Source organism: Miniopterus natalensis, chromosome X, assembly GCF_054644295.1.
Source record: "Miniopterus natalensis isolate mMinNat1 chromosome X, mMinNat1.hap1, whole genome shotgun sequence".
Taxonomy (NCBI): Eukaryota; Metazoa; Chordata; class Mammalia; order Chiroptera; family Miniopteridae; genus Miniopterus; species Miniopterus natalensis.
Window position 1 is genome coordinate 27785129 of NC_142103.1, and position 23367 is coordinate 27808495.

The window sequence follows — 23367 nt, forward strand, 5'->3', positions numbered from 1 at the left end:
CAAGCTCACCAGAGATGACCAGAAGATGGAAAGCGGGAAAAGGATGCGCATCTGCAAGGATGAAGGAGATGAGGCAGCCAGACAGACAAATGGACAGACTGACAGGCAAGCAGGCCACATATGAGGAGGACTCTTAGGTTCTATATCCTCCATCCCTTGTGCCTCCACCCAGAGGACTGAGGAAAAACCTCCCCTGCCTCCTCCTTGCCTCCTTTCAGACCTGAAGCTGCCAGCTTGAGAATACTCACTGACTCCTCCACCTAAACCCTCTCAGGTCTGTTTCCCCTTTATAAAGATCATTAAGACTACTGTCGGCCCCGGCGTAGCTCCAGGGTAAAAAGGAAGCTGCTGAGGAGCAGAAAGCAGGGCAGCCTTCATACACTCCCCCAGTTGGAGAGTTAGAAGCTGGACAGAACACCTCCGGCCCTCTCCAAGCAGCATCAGCAGCCCCAGCCCCTCCCCGGCACACTGATGAGCTCTGAAACCCACTCCAGCTGCCAACGACTGTGCCTTTAAATTGCTGCTTTCGGAGGTGCATCTGGGGGGAGGTGGGAGGGAGGGAAACGTCTTTCTCCCGGTTTCCCTCCTCCCTCCCCTCCAAGACTCTCCAGGGTTTGGAGACTGGTTGCTGCCCAAAGAGAATCTCTCCCAGCTCCCGACACCGGCTTCCCTCCCGGAGTCCAGGCAAACCAGAGCAGGAGCCAGTAGGGTTATCTGTGTCAGGATCATTTTCAAGGGAAGAGTTCTGGCCCCTGACTGGTAACAGCAGGGCAGAGGAAAAGAGAGCAGAGGAGAGGGAGAGAGAGAGAAAGAACAACTCCTAGCCTGGCCCTATAGGCTCCTTGTGAGCTAGCCAAGTTGGAGAAAGACTCTGTACTTTTGGCAGTCCCCACAGGATATCCCCTCTCACCTTGGCAACCAGGCTGAGAAAGGGCTCCAGGGTCCCTGCGGAATGACAACTCGAGTTCCTGCAACCCTCTCCTTCCTTTTCCTCTGGACCCTGCCGGGGCAGGTCCTCCTCAGGTGAGCTGAGTCGAGCTGAGTCGGGGTGAGAAGGAGGTGCATGCAAACTCTGGCTGGGGGCAGCTGGGGCATCTGGCCGTTTCTTCTAATTTTGCAAAAAACCCACATTCCGGAGGGCTCCAAGGGAAGACACACCCTCCCCCAATCAAGACCCAGGAGCCTTTTATGAAGTGGGTCAAGGCCCTGGAGCTGGTAAGAAGACTTCTGCATGGGTGGGAGCTTTCTGGGCCTGGGGAGGGGCTAGGTAACTAAGGCCCAGAACAGAGGCCATTTGTCCTGCCATCCAATTCTATCCCCCTACCAATTTGGCCACACACTGCTCAGATCCCTAAAAGTGACACCAACATCTGCCTACCCAAGAGGCTTTGAGTAGCAGGAGTTTGCCCTAAACCCCTATCAGAATGAATCTGACCAAAGCTTGGCTTTCTGCAGTCACCCTGCCTGTCTGCACATGGCTGCTCACTGTCTCTGTCTGGGTGGGCACTAAGTGGCAGTCATTTCCTGGCCTTGGGGGCAAGACATGTTTTGGGATCCCTATACATGTTTCCCAACCCATTCCCACTTTCTCATTAGACCAGGAGACCGTCTAGGTGGACAGGGTGTGCTGAGAAAGAAAGATGGCTGTGGCGTGGGCCGAACTAACTGGCCATAAGAACAATGCCTCCCAAAGTGGAGGGGGGTAAGAGCCACCTCAGTACAAACTGCCTTCTCTTAATTCAAGGAGCACACCAAAACTGCTTGCCCCTCAGGAGCCTCCTGCCTTACTGCTTGCAGATACACTGGCTGGCTGGCAGACAGGGGTGCAATATGTGGGGGGTGGTAAACTTCTGAAGAGTGAAAAGCAGCCCAAAGTGGAATGGCATCTCAGTTGGAGTTGATAGGAGGATGCAAGCAGCAGTGGGCACCCAGCTGGACCTTGCTGGACCTCCTGGAGGGGAGGCTACCTTAAGGCCCAACCTTCAGTTGCAGCATTCCCACTTGAGCAATTAAAGCAAGGCAGGCCCTGAGGAAGTCTTGAGTCCAAGTCCTTTATTGTACATATGGAAACTAAGGCCTAGAGAGGGGATGTGACCCGTCCAAGGTTACTCAGATACCCAGGAGCAGATCAGAGCTCTCTTCCTATTCCACTGCAGGGCCTTGCATGAGCAAGATTTTCAGCTCTGCAACCTTCCCCATCTGTCAGCATTTGGGACTTTCCAGGAATGAAAGGGAGGAAGGAGTGGCTACACACAGTGACTCTGCTCTCAGGTCCACAGGGAAGGTAACCCCAGAATAAAGGGGCTAAAAGAGGGATTGGAGCCCAAGACAGCTAAGGCCACAGCTTGTGCCAGGGTCCTGGGGCTGGGGCTAGCAGGAGGGGTGAAAGTGGGGCAAGGGTCTGGCTGCTCCGTGTGCAGGGCCCTGTAGCTTGCCAGCAGGCAGGTGACCGGTGGCCAAAAGAAGCACCTGGCTGGTGTGGACACCCTTTAGCTAAGCCATGGACTTCTGCTTGCTCCGGCATCACCACCAGCCTTCTCAGATTTTCGGTCTCCTTAGGCCACCTGCTCTAGAAGCCCCTACTTGGGACTAAGGTGACTTCTGTGCCAGAGTAAGGGCTTTCTCCCACTCAGGGGATTCAAGGATGCAGGACAGAGGTCAGGGTATAGCTGCCACTGATCTTCCCCCACTCTGGTTCCTTGGCAGCCCATTCTGGCCTGCTTGCATCATAGTATTGTGGTAGATAGACTTAGTTTTGAAGTCAATAGCTCTGGGTTTGAATTTTTACTTTAACATTTACTAGCTCTCTGATAGTGAACAAGTGGCTTCACCTGGCTGATCCTCACTCTCATCATCTATATAATGGGGATAGTAATAGTACTTATTGAGAGGATTGATGTGAGAACTAAACTAGATAAGGTGAATAAAGCATTTAGCATGGTGCCTTAGCTATTTTTATTACTGTGTCCATCACTGGCGGGTGTATAGATTTACTGGGAAAGAAGAGCCCTCTGGCTCAAAGGAGACTCGGACCCAGAAGAACAGCAGTCACCCTGACTCCAAGCTCCACAGTTCAGCAGTAGGTGAGCTAGCTCTAGACCTGGAGCAGTGGTGATGGCAGGAGGAGCAGGAGGCAAAGGGCCCAGCCAGGAGTATAGCCTGAGCTCAGGCCTTGAGCCCCACCCCTGCCCTCAAGGCTTTGCTGAGTTCCTGGTCCCTCCTCTAGCTGTTGGCTGGTAAGCAGACAAGGAAGGAGCTTTGTGCTCTTAGAGGGAAACTTGTCAAGGGAAAAAAGGACCTCTAGCGTAGGCCAAAGCACACTGGCTCCTTCCTCAAAATCAAGCTGTTAGGAGGAAAAGATGGGAGTTGACTTTCTCAGCATAACCACCCTACTGGGAGGCTTTCCCATGTTCCTAGAGCCCTGCTTCTCCACCTATTTTGTTGCCAAAGCATGTTTACCTGCCTGCAGTTGCCACAACCCTGAACTGAGGTCCAGCTCAAAAGAGCTTCCTGCTAGAGCAAATGACAGAAGCCAAGTCTCCCTCTCCAGAAGCTATGTCTTAGCACCTGTGTGGCTCAGCATGAAAGCCAAACAACTGAAGCCAACTCTCAGGGAAGCAGCTATTCTTAAGCCCTTCCAATCCTTGGCTAGGCCAGAGAGGCAAAATGTTGTCATGGCCACATTATTTCCAGTGAGTGGTCACTCTTCTTTGAATGCACTCAAGGCGCCTTCAGAAAAAAGCACTGGATGAGCCTTAGGTTTGAGTCCTGATCCTGTCACTCACCAGCTCTGAGATTTGGGGCAAGTCAGTCCTCTTTCAGTTTGTTTGTTTGCTTTATATTCTACATATAAGTGAGATTATATAGTATTTGCTTTCTCTGACATTTCACTCAGCATAATACCCTCTAGGTCCATCCATATTGTCTCAAATGGCAAGATTTCTTTTTTATTGCTGTGTGATATTCCAGTGTATGTACCACATCTTTATCCATTCATCTATCGATGTTCACCTAGGTTGCTTCCATATCTTAACTATTGTAAATAATGCTGCAATAAACATAAGGGTGAATATATCTTTTCAAATTAGTGTTTGTTTTCTTTTGATAGATACTCAGAAGTGGAATTGAAGGATCATGTGGTAGTTCTATTTTTAATTTTTTGAGGAAGCTCCATACTATTTTCAGTAGTGTCTGCACCAATTTACAACCCCACAAGTCCCTCCTACTTTGGAAGCCTTAGTTTTCTCGTCTATAAAATGGAAATAATAGTCCTCACCCCCATCACACTGAGAATAATGAGGGTAAAAATATCTAATATATGTGAAAGCCATTTTCTAGGACTAACTGGTGAGCTGCCATATTGTTTTGTGGCTGTTTTGTTCTCATTTTGCAAATGGGCACCCAGAGACCCTCCTCTCCCATCCTCCTTTCTGGTAGGGAGACCAGCCAGAGGTGGTTAGGAACAGGGAAAGAGAGGGTCTGTGATAAAGGCAGAATACAACTGGCCTCAGACATTTTATCTCTCCCATCCAGGGCGGCCTTGGCAAAAGAGGAAATCAAACCTGGGACCAAGGGATCCCAGCCCATGTCCCCTTCTGATTTCCTTGACAAACTTATGGGGCGGACATCTGGATATGATGCCAGGATTCGGCCCAATTTTAAAGGTAAGAATAATTCATCCTATAACCCCCCCCTTCTCACCTTTTTGGAGACACACTGTCAAGCCAGTCCCTCTTGCATGCTCTAAAGACAGGAAGTTGGAGGTACAAGGCTAGCTCTTACAGCTCAGAAGGAGCTTCTCCTTCCCGTTGCCCATGGGCCTGTGTAGCTGGCACTGCCTTCTTTCAGCAGTGCTCTGACCTCAAGCTCAGGGAGGGAGTCCTGAAACCTGTTTCTGGCCACCTGGAATGCCCTTCCAATGTACTGTGCTTTGCTACCCTTAGGCCCACCCGTGAACGTGACCTGCAACATCTTCATCAACAGTTTCGGCTCTGTCACTGAGACTACCATGGTAAGGCCTCTCTGTTCCCCACTTCCACTCTAGTGTGAATGAGTGAAGCCCTCTAGATAACAAACCTTTTCCCCCTCTGCAGTCCTCTTCTGGTTTCATAGTCATGGCTAAAGCCATGGTATGTATGAAGTTGGTCACTGGGAGGAACACTTTCCCCAGCCTGTGGTTTCAGTGATAAAGGCAGACTGGTCTAACCAACAGATGGTCCAGCCTGGAGGTAGCTTGCTGCAGAGCACAGGCTTTGGAATCAGAAAACCTATGCTCAAATCCTGACTACCTCAAATAGCTATGTGACTTTAGGCAGGTTATTTAAGTCTCTTTGTCTCAGTTTCCTCATCTGTAAAATGGAAGTCATTGTAGCATTCTCCTCACAAGGTGGGTATGAGATTTAAATGAGGTGAAGCACATAAAGAAAGCACTTAGCAGACAGCCTGCACATAGTAAGTGCTAATAAATGTCTTTTCCCTTCCATCTTTGCCATATCAGCCCAAGGCAGACTTCTTCTCCAATGGAAAATGCCCATTGCCCCTGAGATGTGATCACAGCATTTCCATCTCATGCCCCTCTCTTGTCCATGTATGGTTTGCTGGGCTCCTGGAATAACACTGCCTCTGATGGGCCCATCTCTGCACCCTCGCAGGACTATCGGGTGAATGTCTTCTTACGGCAGCAGTGGAATGACCCACGGCTGGCGTACAGAGAATATCCTGACGACTCACTGGACCTTGACCCTTCCATGCTGGACTCTATCTGGAAACCAGACCTGTTCTTTGCCAATGAGAAAGGGGCCAACTTCCATGAGGTGACCACAGACAACAAGTTACTGCGCATCTTCAAGAATGGGAATGTGCTTTACAGCATCAGGTGTGCCTGGTGGGAGAGTTTGGGTCAAAGGGAAAAAGCTAGACAGAATCTGAGGGGTGGAAGGAGGGTCCCCTGTGTTGTGCTTGGCCCCAGTAAACCAACGTCACTTCTTTTTTACTGTCCCCGACAGGCTGACCCTCATTTTGTCCTGCCCAATGGACCTCAAGAACTTCCCCATGGACACCCAGACCTGCACAATGCAGCTGGAAAGCTGTAAGTGTCCCTAGAGAGTCATGGAGCAAGGCCTGGGATCCCAGCTTGTTAACTCCATCTTGTGATATTCCAGACAGGAAAAGAGCATCCTAGAGTGGGGAGGGACATCGCCAAGCACACACAATTCTTGGCACAGATGAAACTGGAAGCCAGGGCTTGCTAATGCCTAACCCAGTGTGTTTTCCCATCCCCACACAATTTGCTGGCCTGGCTGTTCCATGGGGCTAGGGAATGGGAAGGCCCTGCCTTACATATAAATTTGCTTGTGCTGGTTGTGAGGGGTCATTTGAGGAGCACTTCTTCTGCCCAAAAATGTGTTCCCTCTCACAGTGCCTAAAGTAATTCTACTTCAACTCCCCCTGGGTTAAGATATTCAAGATGCCTGTAAAACTGCCGGAGTTGGCAGGGATGGGGCAGTCTTTGAACCTTGATTCCTCATGAACACAGATAACTTTTGTAGAGAGGTGGAAGAGGACAATTCTAGATATAGGACAGTGCCCAAGGCCCCAAAGTCAGCCAAGGGCTACTCTATGACAGAGGTGCCAGCCTGCTAAAAGACAACAAAATTGAACCATCACCTGTGTCCACTCCTTTGCCATCTCCTGGGCAAAGTGAGACTGTTAGATCAGCAGACATCCACTCAGTCCTCAGAGAAGAAGACTCATTAAGCTATTTCCAGCATGTAATAACTAGTCAACTAGAATGTGCCATATGTGGTCAACTCTTTAGAGTTCATAAACCAGTTTCATGAGGTTCCCATTACCCTCTCAGAACTCTAAAAAGTAGGTGGAACATTTTACAGAAGGGGAAGTAACTTGCCCAATGTCACACAGCTACTCTGGGTAAAGGCTCTACTCTACATTTGTGAGACTTAGTGTTTCTGCTCCCATTTCTACCTGACATGTGTAAATATGGTCATAGATGTGGCAGGAGCCTTCACAAACTTCTAACTCTCTGTGAGCAACTTGGCGTGTTTAGATGTTAGCTCTCCATTTTCCTCAGTTCAGGGACCTGGCTATGAGTCTGTGGTGTGCACATTGTCCCACGCATGACTGGCAAGGTATAAACAGCTCTCTCCTCACTGGGGTGAGGTAGCAGAAGCCCTGGCTCTGAGACTGGTTCTGCTCAAGACATGTGGTCAGTACCCATGCTTACTCCCCTGGGTTTGAGATATGGCAGGAGGTTCCCAGCTGGGTTCCTTGACATCTTTCCAACCTTTTGACCTGCTTTCTAGGTCTGCTAGAATAATTTCTCTTTGGGCCTTTCTAATGCCTGAGAACTATGTAAGATAGGAGTCTGGAAGTCTTTCTGATTTGCCCACTTAGAATGGACCTATGAGACAACTGACCAAGTACTACCTTCAGAAAGGTTTCCCTTTCCAAGATGAGCATGGAGTTCCTAAAATCCTCATCTTACTCTTTACTCCTCATCTGTTCTTTCTGGCCAGTTCTAATCCTCACCCTACCCCTACCCAACACCCACAATCTGTGACCCTCTGCCATCTCTGTCACTTTCAGTTGGCTATACCATGAATGACGTCATGTTTGAATGGCTAGAAGATGCTCCTGCTGTCCAAGTGGCTGAGGGGCTGACTCTGCCCCAGTTTATCTTGCGAGATGAAAAGGATCTAAGCTATTGTACCAAGTACTACAACACAGGTAAAAACCCAGGGTCTTTACTGGCTATGAGTCAGATAAGAGCCTCCAGATGGGAGGGAAGGGGGGCAAGGCAGCCAGCCTCTATGGAAGGTTTAGTCTGTGCCAGATATGGTGTTAAGTGCTTTATATTCCTCATCTCATCATGGTAAAGGTTATCAACCCCATTTTTCAGAAAGGGCAAACTGCGGTTCTAAGAAGTTAAATCAACTGTCCAAGTCACACAGCTGGTAAATTACTGATTTAGAATTCAAATTCAAATTGGTCTCATTCCAAATCCCACATTCTTGTCCCTGTCACATGCTGCAGAGCAAATGGGCCTGTCCCACTGAGTGGAAGGAGTGTTCCACCTGTCTTGGGGCCAACTTCATGGGGATGGTGGGGAAGATACATCTGGGAGTAGTCAATGACTGAGCCGAACCAGGAGGGAATAGGCCTCAGGACACTCACCAGCTTCTTGTCCACATCTCCTACTACTGCCACCACTGCCCAGCTCTCTTGAACTGGCTTGTCTTCCTAGGTGTGAAATATGGGCCAGGAAGTAGAAAGGGGCTGCCAGAGCATCTGCCCACTGCTGCTTCCTCAATTCCCCTGGCAATTTGGCTGCTAAGAGTTATAACCCTGAGATAGAGGCCACAGGATGAAGAGGAAAGATCCTTTAGGTACCTCCTATGGTGTGCCACCCTATGAATATGTGTGTTTGTGTATGTAGAGTGTTGGGAAGTGAAGAGAAGAATGGGCCATTGAAATTTTTTTTTTATATACCCTTGTTTATTTACATAATACATTCTGAATACAATAGATATATATTTTATTTTTCTTTTCTTTCATTACCTCTTTGATTCAGACCACAGTAATGTAGATTACAGCTATTATCCCTTAACTAACCATAAACATTTCTCCATACAACACATTGCAGTTCCTAAAGTTGTTTTTGCGTAACACAAAATTGAATACAAAATTTTAAAAATACAGCAATTAAAACTCAATTCCTAAAAATATTTAAAAACAAAAATTACACACACATAAAATCTAAAACACCTTTATATTTTCCACATTGCCCAAAACATAAAGTCCGCACTACTGAGTATGATATAAAAAAGCCATTGCAATCTAACCACAAGTTATCAAACTTGATTTTCCATTAGTCTCTTAATTGTCCATATCCCAGCTATATGAAACATATTCATTTTCTAAATGAATGTTGCTATAAAATGATTTTTGAGAGCCTCAATGAAAAAAAGTGTATTCCCAATATTTCCTACATGCTATTTTCTCTGCTTAGTCCATTGAAAATTTTAAAAACAGTGGGAATGGAAATTGGTATAGTTTTTATTGGGGGAGGAAAACCTTGCAATTTGTATGTAGTCCCATGGGGAGCTTATTCAAATGTTGATTCTTGGCCTCTACCCCTCAGAGATTCTGATCTGCATTTGAACAATCATCCTGAGCATTCTGGTGCAGCTGGTCCAGGGGACACGTTTTGAAAAACTTTAATCTAGAAGCTAAAAATTTTTTCCTCCCTGTTGATCCAGGAATTTATTATAAGGAAATATTCTAAAATATCATGTTGACTTTAAACCCCAAGAAGGCTCCTGGGTCACTGTTTATACTAGCAGAAACTTGAAATTGTCATAAATATCCACCAATAGGACAGAAGTTAGGTAAATTACCTAGTGCCTCTGTTTGGTGGGATATTATCCAGATGTTTAATAGGATGCTTGCAAGTTGCTTATATCAACATGGGAAAGTACAATTAGAAAAGGCTTAGATTCAAAGTTGTATACACAGAATAATTATATTGTGGTAAAATAAACAAATCAAAAGCACGTGGTTAAAAATCTTGGAAGGAAATAGCACAAAATATTTTTAAAGTAGTGTGATACATTTAGGTAAGAGCTAGAACTTTGGAGTCAGAGCAGAGCTTGAATTCCGACTCTACCATTTACCAACTAGGTGCCCTTTAGAAACATAACTCGATCTCTTCAAGCCTTAGTATCGCTATCTGTAAAATGGAAAATAATAGGTTTTTCCTGCCCTAAAGAGTTCCTATAGAATTTAAATGAGACAAACTTTATAAAGTCAGGGCACTTAGTAGGGGCTTGGTAAATGTCAGTTTATGAATATTATTCCTTCTCTACTTCTCACTTTTCTCTGTACTAAACAAGTGTGAATTTTGTCATTACAAACAAAACTGCTATTACAAAAAAAAAAAAAAAAAAGGAAAGAAAAGAAAATATGGATACAGTATGGATACCTAGCAAAGGCATGTCATGGCAAGAAGTCCAAAGTGAGGTGAGGTGGGGTGGACTAAGGGAACAGTAGGAGATCACAGCATCACACAGCAGCATGTCAAAGCCATAATCAGTCATTCATGAAATCACTAGCCTTGAGGAATCAGACAGGCCTGATAACAGCAAGCCTAAGTCAGAATAAAATGACAGTTTACACATTCTCTGCTTTTTGCTTTAGTTATCCTGAGCCTCTAAGAGAAGCTCTGAACTAGTGTTTTCTTAGCCTCTGGGTGTGGGAAGCAGGGCAAAGTAAAGATGGCTGGCAGAGGTGGAAGAGCATTGGTGCATGTGCCTGCAGCCAATGCACTTTTGTTAGTGGACTAGAATGCTGCTGCCTGATGCTCTGTGGGAATCAACACTCTGCATGCTGTGTCCACAGCTGGTTTCTCTTGGGCACTGTTTCCAGATGTTTGATTTCCTGCTGCTCTCACTTGCTTAAGACACATGCATTGTTTATTTCAGTGAATCATTGTTGCTAGAGAGCTTCTAGGGTACCAGCAAGCCCAAGCAAGGCTGACTAGATTTGAGCAGAGTCTAAGCTCATTGCTTTCTTAATAATGATCGTAGTACCAGCTACCTATGTGCTCAACACCTCAAATACATTATCTCATTTAATTCCCACAAAAGCCCAGTGATGGAGTTGATATTATTATTACTCTGTTTTACAGGCAAGGAAACTGAAACTCAAAAAGGTTAGGTGTTTTGCCTGAAGTCACATAGCTAGTAAGTGGGAGGTTCAGAATTCAAACCCAAGCAGTCTGGCTCTGGAGCCCTCCTGCTCTTAATCCTCTTGCTGTGCTGTCATGTGGAAGGCCTTCTGCTGGAAACTAAAGTGCTGGGAGCAGCAGATCAAGTCCTTGATGGCTGCTCTGAGCTCTTACTCAAAACACATTTGGCACTCCCTGGGACCATTTTGAAGGTTCATTTATTGGCCCAGCAGAGGTGCCCATAGGCTGGACCTCAGAGATAAGACTGCCCTAGTTCTGCCTCTCAGGCTTAGCTGCAGGCTGGGGACCTGGGGCCTCATACCTCACCTCTTTCCTTGCAGGGAAATTCACCTGCATCGAGGTAAAGTTTCATCTGGAACGGCAAATGGGCTACTATCTGATTCAGATGTACATCCCCAGCCTACTCATCGTCATCCTGTCCTGGGTTTCCTTCTGGATCAACATGGATGCTGCCCCTGCACGTGTGGGCCTAGGCATCACCACCGTGCTCACTATGACCACTCAGAGCTCTGGCTCCCGGGCCTCTTTGCCAAAGGTGAAGAGACATGCAGTGGAACTTGCTTGCCATAGAGCTCCCCATTTCCCATTTATCCCAAGTCTCTCCTGCTCATTATTTTCCTTGGATTTAAGGTAGAGAAGAGCCATTGAGCAAGAGCAAGTGGCCTGCATTCTCTTTCTCCACAATATACAGCTAACAGTGTGGAAGCTGGGTTTGCAGATGCTGTCTGGCTAAGGAACAGGTATAGACAGTGCCTAATTTACTTTGACTTTCACCAGCGTGTCCAAGATCAAAAGACCCTTAGCAAGTAGAAAGTTTCACTCCCCCTTAGTAAGATGAGGAGTATACAGCCCAAGACAGAATGACCTTCTCAAGGTCATGGCCCACAAGAAACAAAGAAATACAAGTATTTTAAACCAACACCTGTCTCTTACTATGTCAGAAACCAGACACTATTACAAAGAGCTCTAGAGACAATGTTTGTTCTTTTGGGGTGAGAAAAAGTTGAAGTAGCAAATAGCGATTAAAGTCAGTGGATTCTGCTCATCTGGGGCCTGGTGATGTTTTGATTATGCTGAGAGATGTGTGCTAATGGGACTCAGCTAGGTTCTCCCTGCCTCAGGTCTTCATCTATGGAATTTAGAGGTCACCTCAAAGTCCTTATAGTTAGCAAGTCTCTGAAAAAAGTCAGGGAGCAAGCCCGCCTATTCTGTAAATATTTATTGAGCATATACTATGGACCAGGCACTGTACTAGGCCACAGAGAAATCATGGGAAGCAAAAGCAACATAGTTCCTTGTGGATCTTACAGCGTACATATTCCCTCTTGCTCTGATTTGATGGGAACCAGGCCCTGAGATCTCTCATCTCCTAGTGCTCATTCCTAAGAAGTTTACTGGGGACTTAAATGGGGTAATCTAGTCATCCATAGTAAATTTACCAATTTGCTATATAAGGCTGAGTAGTGGTTAAGAGGAGATCAGAGTCAAGCATATTGGGGCTTAAGTCCCAGCCTTATCATTTACTAATTGTGACCTTAGGGAAATTTCTAAACCATTCAATCTCCTCTCCTATAATGTGGGAATAAGAATATTACCTCTTCCAGAGTGTTATTGCAAGAAATAAATAAGACAATGTATTAACACAGAAGAGTGTTTGGCGAATAATAATCACTCAGTAAATGCTACCTATTATTGTAATTATTAGGTGTCAAGGTGGAAATAACTGAGTGGTAGACCTAGGGCTAAAGCAGCTGGTGGTGATCCCAGTTATTTTTGAGATGCCAGGAAACCTTTGAGGTGGTCCAGCATCTTTAGGGATAATTGGTGGCAAAGTTAAGATTAGAGTCAAGTGTCCCAGGGGAAATTGTCACAGATCTTTTCCTATGACTGTGTTTTCTAAATGGTCAAGGGTATTGAGGAGGGGCTCTGATGGCCATGTTGTGGTAGTGGCCTTGTATGAAGACCAAAGGCAGAAAAGTGGTTCAGACCTAAGAACCCTGCCCTAGTTTACTGACACTGCCATGCAAGGAGATTCTTCTCCAGCTCAGGAAGTTGCTGCAATTTATGCCTTATTCTTGCCAAGAGCACTTCTTTCTCCAGTTCCCTGCTGAAATCAAGCACAATCCATCTGCTCCCAGGAATCACTTAATTTCCTCATTTGGAAAAACTGGACTTTGTTGGAGAGTTTTGTTTTATTTTGTTTTTGCAGTATTTTGGTGCCCTCTCATCAGATTTTCTTTTTAATGCTCACTTGAGGATACTTTTTCCATCGTTTGTCAGGGAGAGTGGAAGGGAGAGAAAGGGAGAGAAACATCTATGTGAGAGAGACACATTGATTGGCTGCCTCCTGCACATGCCCTGACCAGGCTGGGGATCGCCTGCAACAGAGGTACATGCCCTTGACCGGAATCAAACTCAAGACCTTTCAGTCCGAGGGCTGACACTCTAACCACTGAACCAAACTGACTAGGGCCTCATCAGATTTTGACGACCTTTTTGTGGCCCTATTTTGTAATAAGCAAAATATGAAAGCATGTACCCTGGACAAAATAGTTTCACTGACCAGCCCCACAGAATAAGGGACTGAATAAGTCAGAGAGCTTCTGTTCACTCTTGAGTTTGTGCAACATTAGATTTGATGGGAGCCCCAAGGAAAGAGGTGGGGCCAGGTCAACGGCTTCTGTAAACTACAACAATCCCACCCCCAGTACAACTCTAGTGTGAAGGATGAGCGAAGCAAAGGCTCACTTTGTGAAGGGATGCAGCTGCGATAGCCATTCCCCATGTTCTCAGGAAACCACTTCTTCTTTGCCATTATGGGGCTCCCAAAGGCACTGACCTCTGTTTCTTTGCCATTTTTGATCTACACAACTGCAGGTGGCTCAGTGCAGAATGGAAAGGCTAAATGGAAGTTTCTACCAGAGAATGACAGGTTAGACCTAAAGTAGCATCAGTTGGAGAAGTGACCCAATTCTCTCGAGATCCTGCAATCTAAATGACCCATAGTTCTTGGGGTAGGTAGTAGTGAGGAGGGCAAAAAGAGGAAACAGAAGCCAGTACAGAAAAATACATTGCTAAACCATCCACCCATCCATTCATTCATCTATCTATCCATCCATTCATCCATCCATCCATCCATCCATCCATCCATCCATCCATCCATCCATCCATCCATTCCTTCAAAAAATATTTAGTATGTGCTAGGCACTTAGCTAGGCACTGGGAATTGAACAGTGGACATGACAGAAGAGTCCCTGCTGTCCAAGAGCTCAGTCTAGTGAAGAAAATGGTCAGTTATATGTGATGGATGCTAAGAAATTGTAGGTAACCTGGGCACATATAACAGAGGCAACCAACCCAGACTGGAATGATTAGGAAAGGCTTCCCAAAGAATGTGGTATCCAAAGTGAACAATAAAGTAAAAGTTATTGAAGTAAAAGAGAGAGATGGAAAGAGATTGTCCCCTTGGGAGACTACTGAAATAGTTCACCAAGGCAGGGTCATGGATTGCAAAGGGCAAGATGAAGCTAAAGAAGTAGGCAGGGGTAACTAAGATGCCATGCTAAGGGAAGTATAGACTGTATTATAAAGGTCCTGGAGAACCGATGAAGGGTTGGTAGCAGGAGAGTGATATAATCACATTTACATTTTTAAAACAAAACTCTAGGTACTGTTTTGAGAACAGATTGGAGATGGCAAGTATAGATGCAGGGAGACCATTTAGGAAATTGTTGCAGTACTTTGGATGAACTAGGATAGTGAGTGGATAGATTCCAAAGACATTTAAGATGTATTATTGATACACTCATCCTTAACAAGACTCTTCTTGCTGCTTAAGGTATCTTTTTCTTTTGATGGCCTAAAGCCCTTTATGGACCTCCTTTGTCATTGCCTCATTGTTAATCTTTGCAGCAGTTACTAGACAACCCTGGGGGCACAGTGACACTGAGAGATGGTAAGTGAAATAAGATCCCCTTTTAGTAGTAGGTGGCAAAATGGAAACACCAAAGGATACTTAATCAGGGTTGCCTAGCAACCCACCACCACCACCCACCACAATGGAATGCCCCTAAAAGAGATAGAGCAGGGTTTCTCAACCTTAGCACCATTGCCATTTGGCCCAGGTAATTCCTCGTTGTGTATGTGAAGGGGGTGTGGAGTGGAGGGACTTGTGCATTGTAGTATGTTTAGCAGTGTCCTTGGCTTCTAACTACTAGATGCCAGTAGCCACCACCACCCTCAAAACTATGCAACCAAAAATGTCTCCAAATATTGCCAAATGCCCTTGGGGGATGGGTTACGCCAAATTAAGAACCATAGAGGGAGAAGGTTTATCCAGTGAGACCTGCTCCTTACCTGGAATTTTCAGTACCTGCACTGTCCAATATAGCAGAAGCTGGTGAAAGAAGTTGTCATCAATTCTGCTCCTGCTGGGGAGCCCTATAGGGTGAGCTCAGCTGCTCAAAACTATGTAGGGAGTCAGTCTAGTCGAGGAGGTAAACCTTCATAAGCCTGACTTCATACACCCCAGTTCTTAACCCTCTCTTGGTCCCACCCAGCCACAACCCTGTTCCAGGAGAAGTGAGTGTTCGATATTCACAAGGGAAACAAAAGAGAAAAGTACTTAAGGGCTGCCAAAGCAGGTAGAGAGAGGATAGCGCTAGGGACTGGATAGGTAATGCCAAGGGTGCCTTGAAATTAGAGAAGTTTCCATAGCCAGGGGTGGGTAGCACTCTCTTGGGATCCCTTCCCTGTTCTGCTCTCCAGTGTGGAATATGAGGCCCCAGCTCACCACTGAGCTCAATTCCTTAGCAGAGCCTCTTCCAAAGAGCAGCAGGAAAAAACACAGGATCAAGGGAAGAATAAGGGTGGAGGAGGGAAAGAAAGGAACTCCTAGTCTGATATTGAGACTGTAGCCTAGGTAAAAGGTTAGTGCCACTGAATCAAAGGCTCAGAACCCCTAACTCCAAGATTACACCTCCTCACTGGGTAGTCTTGGCTAATACTTTTTCTTTCTAGGCCTCAATTGTCCTCACATGTCTCATAGGGGAATAACGAACCCTGCCCAATTACCACCATGGCTGTGAGAACCCTAGTAGATAAGAGGGGCAACAAATGCATATTGGTTGCTATTTATTGAAAGAAAATAATCAAAAAAATATAAGAATAAAAAGAATAATAAGCAGCAGAAGCAGAAGAACAAAAAGAGAAAGAAGAAAGAGAGAGAGAGAGAGAGAGAGAGAGAGAGAGAGAGAGAGAGAGAGAGAGAGAGAGAAAGAAAAGAAAGAAGAAAGAAAGAAAGAAAGAAAGAAAGAAAGAGAGAGAGAGAGAGAGAGAGAGAGAGAGAGAGAGAGAGAGAGGAAGGAAGGAAGGAAGGAAGGAAGGAAGGAAGGAAGGAAGGAAGGAAGGAAGGGAGGGAGGGAGGGAGGGAGGGAGGGAGGGAGGGAGGGAGGGAGGGAGGGAGGGAGGGAGGAAGGAAGAAAGAAAGAAAGAAAGAAAGAAAGAAAGAAAGAAAGAAAGAAAGAAAGAAAGAAAGAAAGAAAGAAAGAAAGAAAGAAAGAAAGAAAGAAAGAAAGAAAGAAAAAAGTGTAGGGAGGAAAGGCAGATGGAAATGGAGGGTGGGCAGTGCAGAGAGGTGAAGGATGATCTCTTTGACAGAGGACTTCAGACAATGGGATGTATTGTGGAACGCTTCTTTATTTTTTTAAATATACCTTTATTGATTTCAGAGAGAGGAAGAAAGAGGGAGAGAGAGAGAGAGAGAGAGAGAGAGAAACATCAATGATGAGTCATTGATTGGCTGTCTCTTGCACGCCCCCAACTGGGGATCGAGCCCTCAACCTAGCTTGTGCCCTGACTGGGAATCGAACAGTGATCTCCTGGATCCTAGGCCAACGCTCAACCGCTGAGCTACGCCCAGCCAGGGTGGAAAGCTCCTTTAAAAACCATAAGAGCCTGGCCGGTGTGGTTCAGTGGTTGAGCATTGACCTATGATCCAGGAGATGGCAGTTCAATTCCTGGTCAGGCCACATGCCCAGGTTGCAGGCTCCATCCCTAGTAGGGGACGTGCAGGAGGAAGCTGATCAATGACTCTCTCATCACTGATGTTTCTATCTCTCTCTCTACCTCTCCCTTCCTCTCTCTGAAGTCAATAAAGATATACCAAAAAGAAATTCAGCATAAAACTGAAGAACAGCAGGCAGTTGATATGGGCTGCCAACCCACTGGATAGGCCATGGAAGGACTCCAGAAAGGTTGACTACTCTGTTGGTGGCTGTTACAGGTGTCCTACGTGAAGGCAATTGACATCTGGATGGCTGTGTGCCTGCTCTTCGTGTTTGCTGCCCTGCTGGAGTATGCTGCTGTGAATTTTGTTTCCCGTCAGCATAAGGAATTCATAAGACTTCGAAGAAGGCAGAGGCGCCAGTACATGGTGTGTATAACTAGAAAAGGGCCCACTTCCTTTCTCCCCAGGCCTCCTTTCTCCCTACTACTTCTCCCACAAACCAGACCAAACCTAGGGCTGCAAGGACTAGACAGGCAATAAGGAACCCTGGATTCTAGTCCCAGGGAGGTCACAGATAAGTAGTTTAACCCCTTTGATTCCATTTCTTTATCTGCCTATTAAAACATTAATGACTATAGGGCAGTCTACAACAGTGATTAAGAGCATGGGTACAGAGCCTGGCACATAAGCACTAAAAAATGTTAGCCAGTATTAGAACCTTATGAAGTTAGTCAATATGAGATTGCTTTGAGAATTAGTAATTGTTGCTCCTGGCTCTTCCTCCACCCAGAAGAAAGGTACCCCAGGTTGTCATATACTGATTAAGAGTTCAAGAGTCAGGCATTGGTGTCTTTCTAGGGGAGCATTATGAAAAGGTCCCCATAGCTAAGCTGGAATTGAAAAACCGTCACTTGCCTCTCTCTGGGCTGTTGAATTTCTTCGCCTTGATCTTCATTGGGCACATTAGAGTTGTTGGGTGTGAGTTGTTCTCCCGCACTCTTGTTTGTTAACCCCATATCTTCTACAATAGATGATCACCTGGGGAAATTGGTAGGGATTTTGTCGTCATGACAACGGAGGCAGTTTACCCGCATTGCCCAGATAGTGTGTTAGGTACGTTGTCATGGCAACAGAGGTGCCTGGGCCACTCTCACAGAAACAAGTACCCAGTTATGAGCAAAGCTGAAAGCCTTTCCTGATCTACATAATTGTTGCTTAATCATCACACACAGAGTTCTGGTCTATCTTGAGCTCTGACTCCTTGATTTCTGCCTAATCTGGAGGCTCTAAAACCAAAGGGGCAAGCACGTATATGATCTCTGGAGAGGGAGAACCAGAGGAGGAGAGAAAAATTATGATCTGCGCCCCCTGTTGGGGCCAATCTAGCACTAAAGTTCTTCTCTCATCCTAACACCCCACCTCGCACCTCAACTGCTCCTGAGGTACCCCTACCATATGTCTGCACTAAAATTATCTCACAAACTACTGTCCCTTGCTGAGGTCCCTTTCTGCTGAAGGCAGGGCTTCTGTCTCATCTAGCGGTTTTTAGGAATTTATCAGTTCTTGCCGGGCTTTAATCCTTTAGTGGGACCCTGGGAATTTCGCCCTCTAGTGGAATATTCCACAACTGCATCTCCTTGAGTAGGACCCATTCTTCAACATACCTATAAACCCTACCTATCCAATGCTGAGGGGTAGAAAAAATATACAGGCTTGGCAGAAGGGCAAGGGGGTGCACACTTCTCTAATCTAACTACCCCTACCCCCTCATTAGCTATGTCAAAACTGTCTGCAGCTACCAAAATCTTATCTTTATAGGAGTTTTTATCTTGATGCCTTCTCAATGCCTACCTTGGAAAAGAAGAGCAGGCTGCCAAACAGTTCCAGAGTCCTTTCGCCAGCTAAATTGCCTGTGTGGGTGTCCCAGCAACGGAAGACTGCTGCAGTTAATGTAGAGCTGCTCCAGGTTGACACTAGTCTCACCACCTCCCCTGCATCTCTCCTTTCCCCAACTGTTCATGACCTCTCCCCTCCTGGTTATATATAGGTTGATCCTGATATCATAATGGAATCTGTCATAACCAATGCTCAATTATGACAGTTATAACAGCAGCCTGGGCCCTGATTAGGCTCCTAGATCCTGCCCAAAAGTGGGTTGGGCTTAATATTAATGTAAATAAAACCTGAAAATCCAAACCTGTGCCATTAGTCCATGTCCCGTATCGAGTTCCCTAAGGCCATTGCTATCCCAGAGGAATGGTAGCAGGGATCCTAGAAGTCACTGAGCAGGCTGGAAATATTGATGCAGAGTTAATCCATTTCTAGAATCTCTCTCTTGGCCCTGCTGGAGAAGCAGCAATCTTTATTCTGAGAGGAGCCCTTTAAGGGAGAGAAGATAATCCATATGCTTTTCAGGGAACCCTTAGCCAAGAGCAAGTTAGGAGTGGTAGGAGCCAGCCAGCTCCAGGCTTATTACTGTTCTTCTCTAATCTCTCCTCAACCACCCATCTCCACTGCATAGTGATCTTCTTCCATGTCACTGTCTAAGATAGTTTACCTTTTCCCCATACATTTCTGATTTGTCTTTCCAGCTAGTCTAAGCATCACAGGGAAGGGTCTGTCTCTTGTTTTTACTTTATTTTATTTTTAATATATATTTATTGATTTCAGAGAGAGGAAGGGAGAGGGAGAGAAAGAGAAGCATCAATGATGAGAGAGTCGTCATTGATCAGCTGCCTCCTGCACGCCCCCAACTGGGGATCGAGCCTGCAACCTGGGCATATGCCCTGACTTGGAATTGAACCGTGATCTCCTGGATCCCAGGTCGATGCTCTACCGCTGAGCCACACTCAGCCAGGCTGTCTCTTGTTTTTATAACCTCAATGAGCCTTAGCACCAGGCTCTGGGCACAGCACCATATAACCCAGTTCACCAACCTTTGCAGGCTGACTGGCAAGGGCTCTTTCAAGCTAGAAATGAAGCCTTGACATTATCAACAGAATACCTTGAGAAATGGAAGAAATTTCAAACTACTGCCAAATCTGCTTGGCACCAGAATGCTGCTTCTCTCTCTCCCTTCCCCAGCACCTTCCCCCATTCTCCAATCTCTTCTCTTCACTTCAATACCTATCAGTCAATACCTATCACTCTTCCCCATATCCACACCTAACCTCCCACACTGTGCATTCCCTCCCCAGCTTGGTTTTGGAATATCTTCCCTCTCTAGTTCCCCCACCCTCCTCCCCTATATATAGCTACCACAAAAATGTTCTATTTCAATAGTCATGGAAGTCATAATGTAGTGTTTAAGTCTCCATTGTCCCAACACGCAGACACACACACACACACAAACACACACCCCTCTGAATTGGACCTAAATAGATAACACCCAAATCCAGGACCCCTACCCTTGGATTTCAGGCCACTTATCCTTGCTCTCCCAACTACAAATGGTACAGTATGTTAAAAAAAAAAAAAAAAGTTTAATCCAAGAACAGTTTACTCTATTAGCCACATTTTTTCCTCTTGTGTAAAATAGCATTTTTCAGCCTGGGAAATATTTGGAAATATTTCCCTTTAGATTTAATGTGATTGGAGAAAAGGGAAAATAATTAGATCTGTAAATTTTTATATATATTTTTTTTTATTTCAGAGAGAGGAAGGGAAAGGGAGGGAGAGAAAGAAACATCAATGATAAGAGTCATTTAATTAGATCTATAGAAACAGAACAACCCTTGGATTCAACTCTCTTTCAGAGCTTTTCACAAATATATTTTGTGCTTATATCTTCTAGCTGGGGGGCTGAGCAGGGAATCAAGATGAGCAGTGGGGAATAGGGAATCTGAGTGACCCTAACTGGAAAGCAAAATAAAGTAATTTTTATTTACCCCCTTATTTTTTAATTACTTGGGACTTTTTTTTTTTTTTTTTGCCTCTGGTTCTTCACCTCTAAAATGGGTCCAGCACAACCTCTCATGTAGGAATAATGTGGAAATTAATTTGAGAATACAGGTGAGGTGAGCCAGGGACTTTGGTGACCGCAGTTATGTAAATAACTTTGAACAGAGAGCTAAGGCTGCCCCACTACAACAACTCAGGGTCAAAGCACAACCATAGTTCTGAATTGCCTCTGGCCTACATACATACAACTATCTCCACAAAACCTGGCAAAATCAAGGATTGGGTAACAAAGCTCTCCAGTGGGCAGACTTAGGAAAGATTCTTCCCTCTGCCAAAGGTACCACTCTTTCTAGCCTGAAGAGCATCAGGACATTGTGCAGAGGTGAGGCAAGGAGTAATTATTTTTTCTGCCAAGGACTTTGTAACTGAGTAAGATTCTTCAGTTTAAGACCTTGAGAAGATGCTGGCTTCATGTGAACAAAGCCATTGCCTGTCCTATATTCTGAAGCATGTGGCTCATCAGATCATTCATTTATTCAACTGATATCCACTGGGTGCCTACTAGATGACAAATACTGTGCTAAGCCCTGGGGACACAGCAGTGAACAAGAATGATGCTCTTTCCCAAGTTCGTACCATGAGCCCATAAGAAGCAGGGAAAGAGGCGGGATATGTGGCCGAATCTCTGCCCTGAGCTTGCCTTCGCCTGATTCCTGGTGATAGGCTAGGCCTTCTAGTGATGTAATAATAAAGGGTCACTGGGACCCACCAGACCAGCATCTCATTTATAAAGCTATTTTACAATGTATTACCACAGCTGCAGAGGTCCCATTATGATGACCTTACAATGTCCTTCTAACTGCACAGCATGTGTAAAAATCTACTTTTTTTCACATTTTATGTATATTTATGTCACATCCATTCAATATGCATATATCTTATTCAGTTTTAGCACTGAAAGTCCCCAGCCTCAGGAAGCCCTCAGTCCTGAGCAAACTAAGAAGGTAGTTGGCATCATCCCACAAGGGGATATTTCACTTCAGGTGACTTCTTAGCTGAAACTTTTACTCTTGTAAACATCAGTACTCTTAAAAATTTTAACCACCTTTGAATGAAGTATTTCTAAGTTCTGGTATATATTTACCTGTCTTCTGTCTAATTTTCAAGCTGTGGACTATCATTTCTGATGGCAGTATGTCCTTTAGAAGTAGGCAAAATTAGGTGTGTTTGACTTGTATATAAATGAAGAGTAAATAAGATCTGTGTGGGAGGCCTGAAGGGCTCTTATATGAGTAAAGCTCTCTCTATTGATCACTCAGGGGCTTTGGTTCTCTCTCTTTATCTATCTATCTATCTATCTATCTATCTATCTATCTATCATCTATCTATCATCTATCTATCTATCATCTATCATCTATCATCTATCTATCATCTATCATCTATCTATCTAATCTTTCTCTCTATCTCTACCTCTATCTCCATATTTCTGTCCTTACTTCCTGGTTCTCAACTGTGTTATAGCTACTTAAAGTTGTCAGCTGATGATTAGATAAATGAACTTTGCAGTCTGCTACATTACTTAGTGCTTATATAAAATTTACCTCCTCAATGTTAGTATGTTCATCATAATGCAGATGAAAGGAATGTGTATTGGGTAACAAATGTTACCCTAGCTGTACTGATCCTTATGTCAAAATCGGCTGATTTGCAAAGAAACACATGTATCTGCAAAAGAGTAATCAGCTTTACGTAATTTGGATAACCCATTATGTTATTTTAAATTTTTGGAATTTTCAGCTTTGAGTTGAGATAATTTTTTAAAGATACTATGTGCATGGAGAATTAATTCTTAAGCTCTTAAAAGTCATTGAATTCATGTTCACCAGTCTAAAAATATCAGCTGTGCTTTCTAAAGCTTTCACTGTTCTGTTTATTCTGTTTATTAACAGTCAGAGATAACTTGACATTGAAATGTTCCTCCCACAGTGGGTTGGCATTTCACTGGGTTTTAGATGGCTCTAAATGATGTTGTGCATTTTTTAAAAGCAGCTTGGGGCTTATGTGCAAGTGGAAATTGAATATTAACATACCATACGATACTTAGCATACATGTATCTCACGAGTAGTTTTGTAGCCATAAAAAAAAAAGCATACAAAGGGCCTGTGTCCCCAAACACTTCATCTACATAGCTTCACCTGTGAGATATTTGTGTGGACTGATCTCTATCTTTTTGCCTTAGAGCTGTGACCTCACATTCTGCCTTTTCTTCCATGTAATTCCAGGAGGAAGACATCGTCCAAGAAAGTCGCTTCCATTTCCATGGCTATGGCCTGGGCCACTTCCTGCAGACAAGGGATGGAGGTCTGATGGAAGGTTCCAGCATTTATAACCCCCAGCCTCCAGCCCCTCTTCTAAGGGAGAGAGAAACCATGGGGAAATACTACGTGGACCGAGCCAAGAAGATTGACACCATCTCTCGGGCTGTCTTCCCTTTCACTTTCCTCATCTTCAACATCTTCTACTGGGTTGTCTATAAAGTGCTACGATCAGAAGATATCCAACAGGCACTGTGAATAAGGTGGGGGCTAGAGAGCCCAGCTGTTGGCCTCTTGCTTCCTCCTGGATGGGCTTTTCCCCTCCATTAGATTCTACCAGGCAGTTAAACAGTTCCTTCCTGATCTCCCACTCAGAACT

At 45.0% G+C, this 23367-nt stretch overlaps 1 protein-coding gene across 1 annotated transcript; it reads left to right on the forward strand.

Moving 5' to 3' along the window:
• Window positions 1–952: 952 nt before the first annotated feature.
• Window positions 953–23246, forward strand: LOC107537086 (glycine receptor alpha 4). Its single transcript, XM_016213021.2, has 9 exons — window positions 953–1023; window positions 4534–4664; window positions 4944–5011; window positions 5652–5875; window positions 6006–6088; window positions 7606–7746; window positions 11086–11300; window positions 17049–17198; window positions 22956–23246. Exons 1-9 carry the CDS (start codon window positions 953–955, stop codon window positions 23244–23246), a joined length of 1374 nt encoding a protein of 457 aa, XP_016068507.2.
• The last annotated feature ends 121 nt before the right edge of the window (window positions 23247–23367 follow it).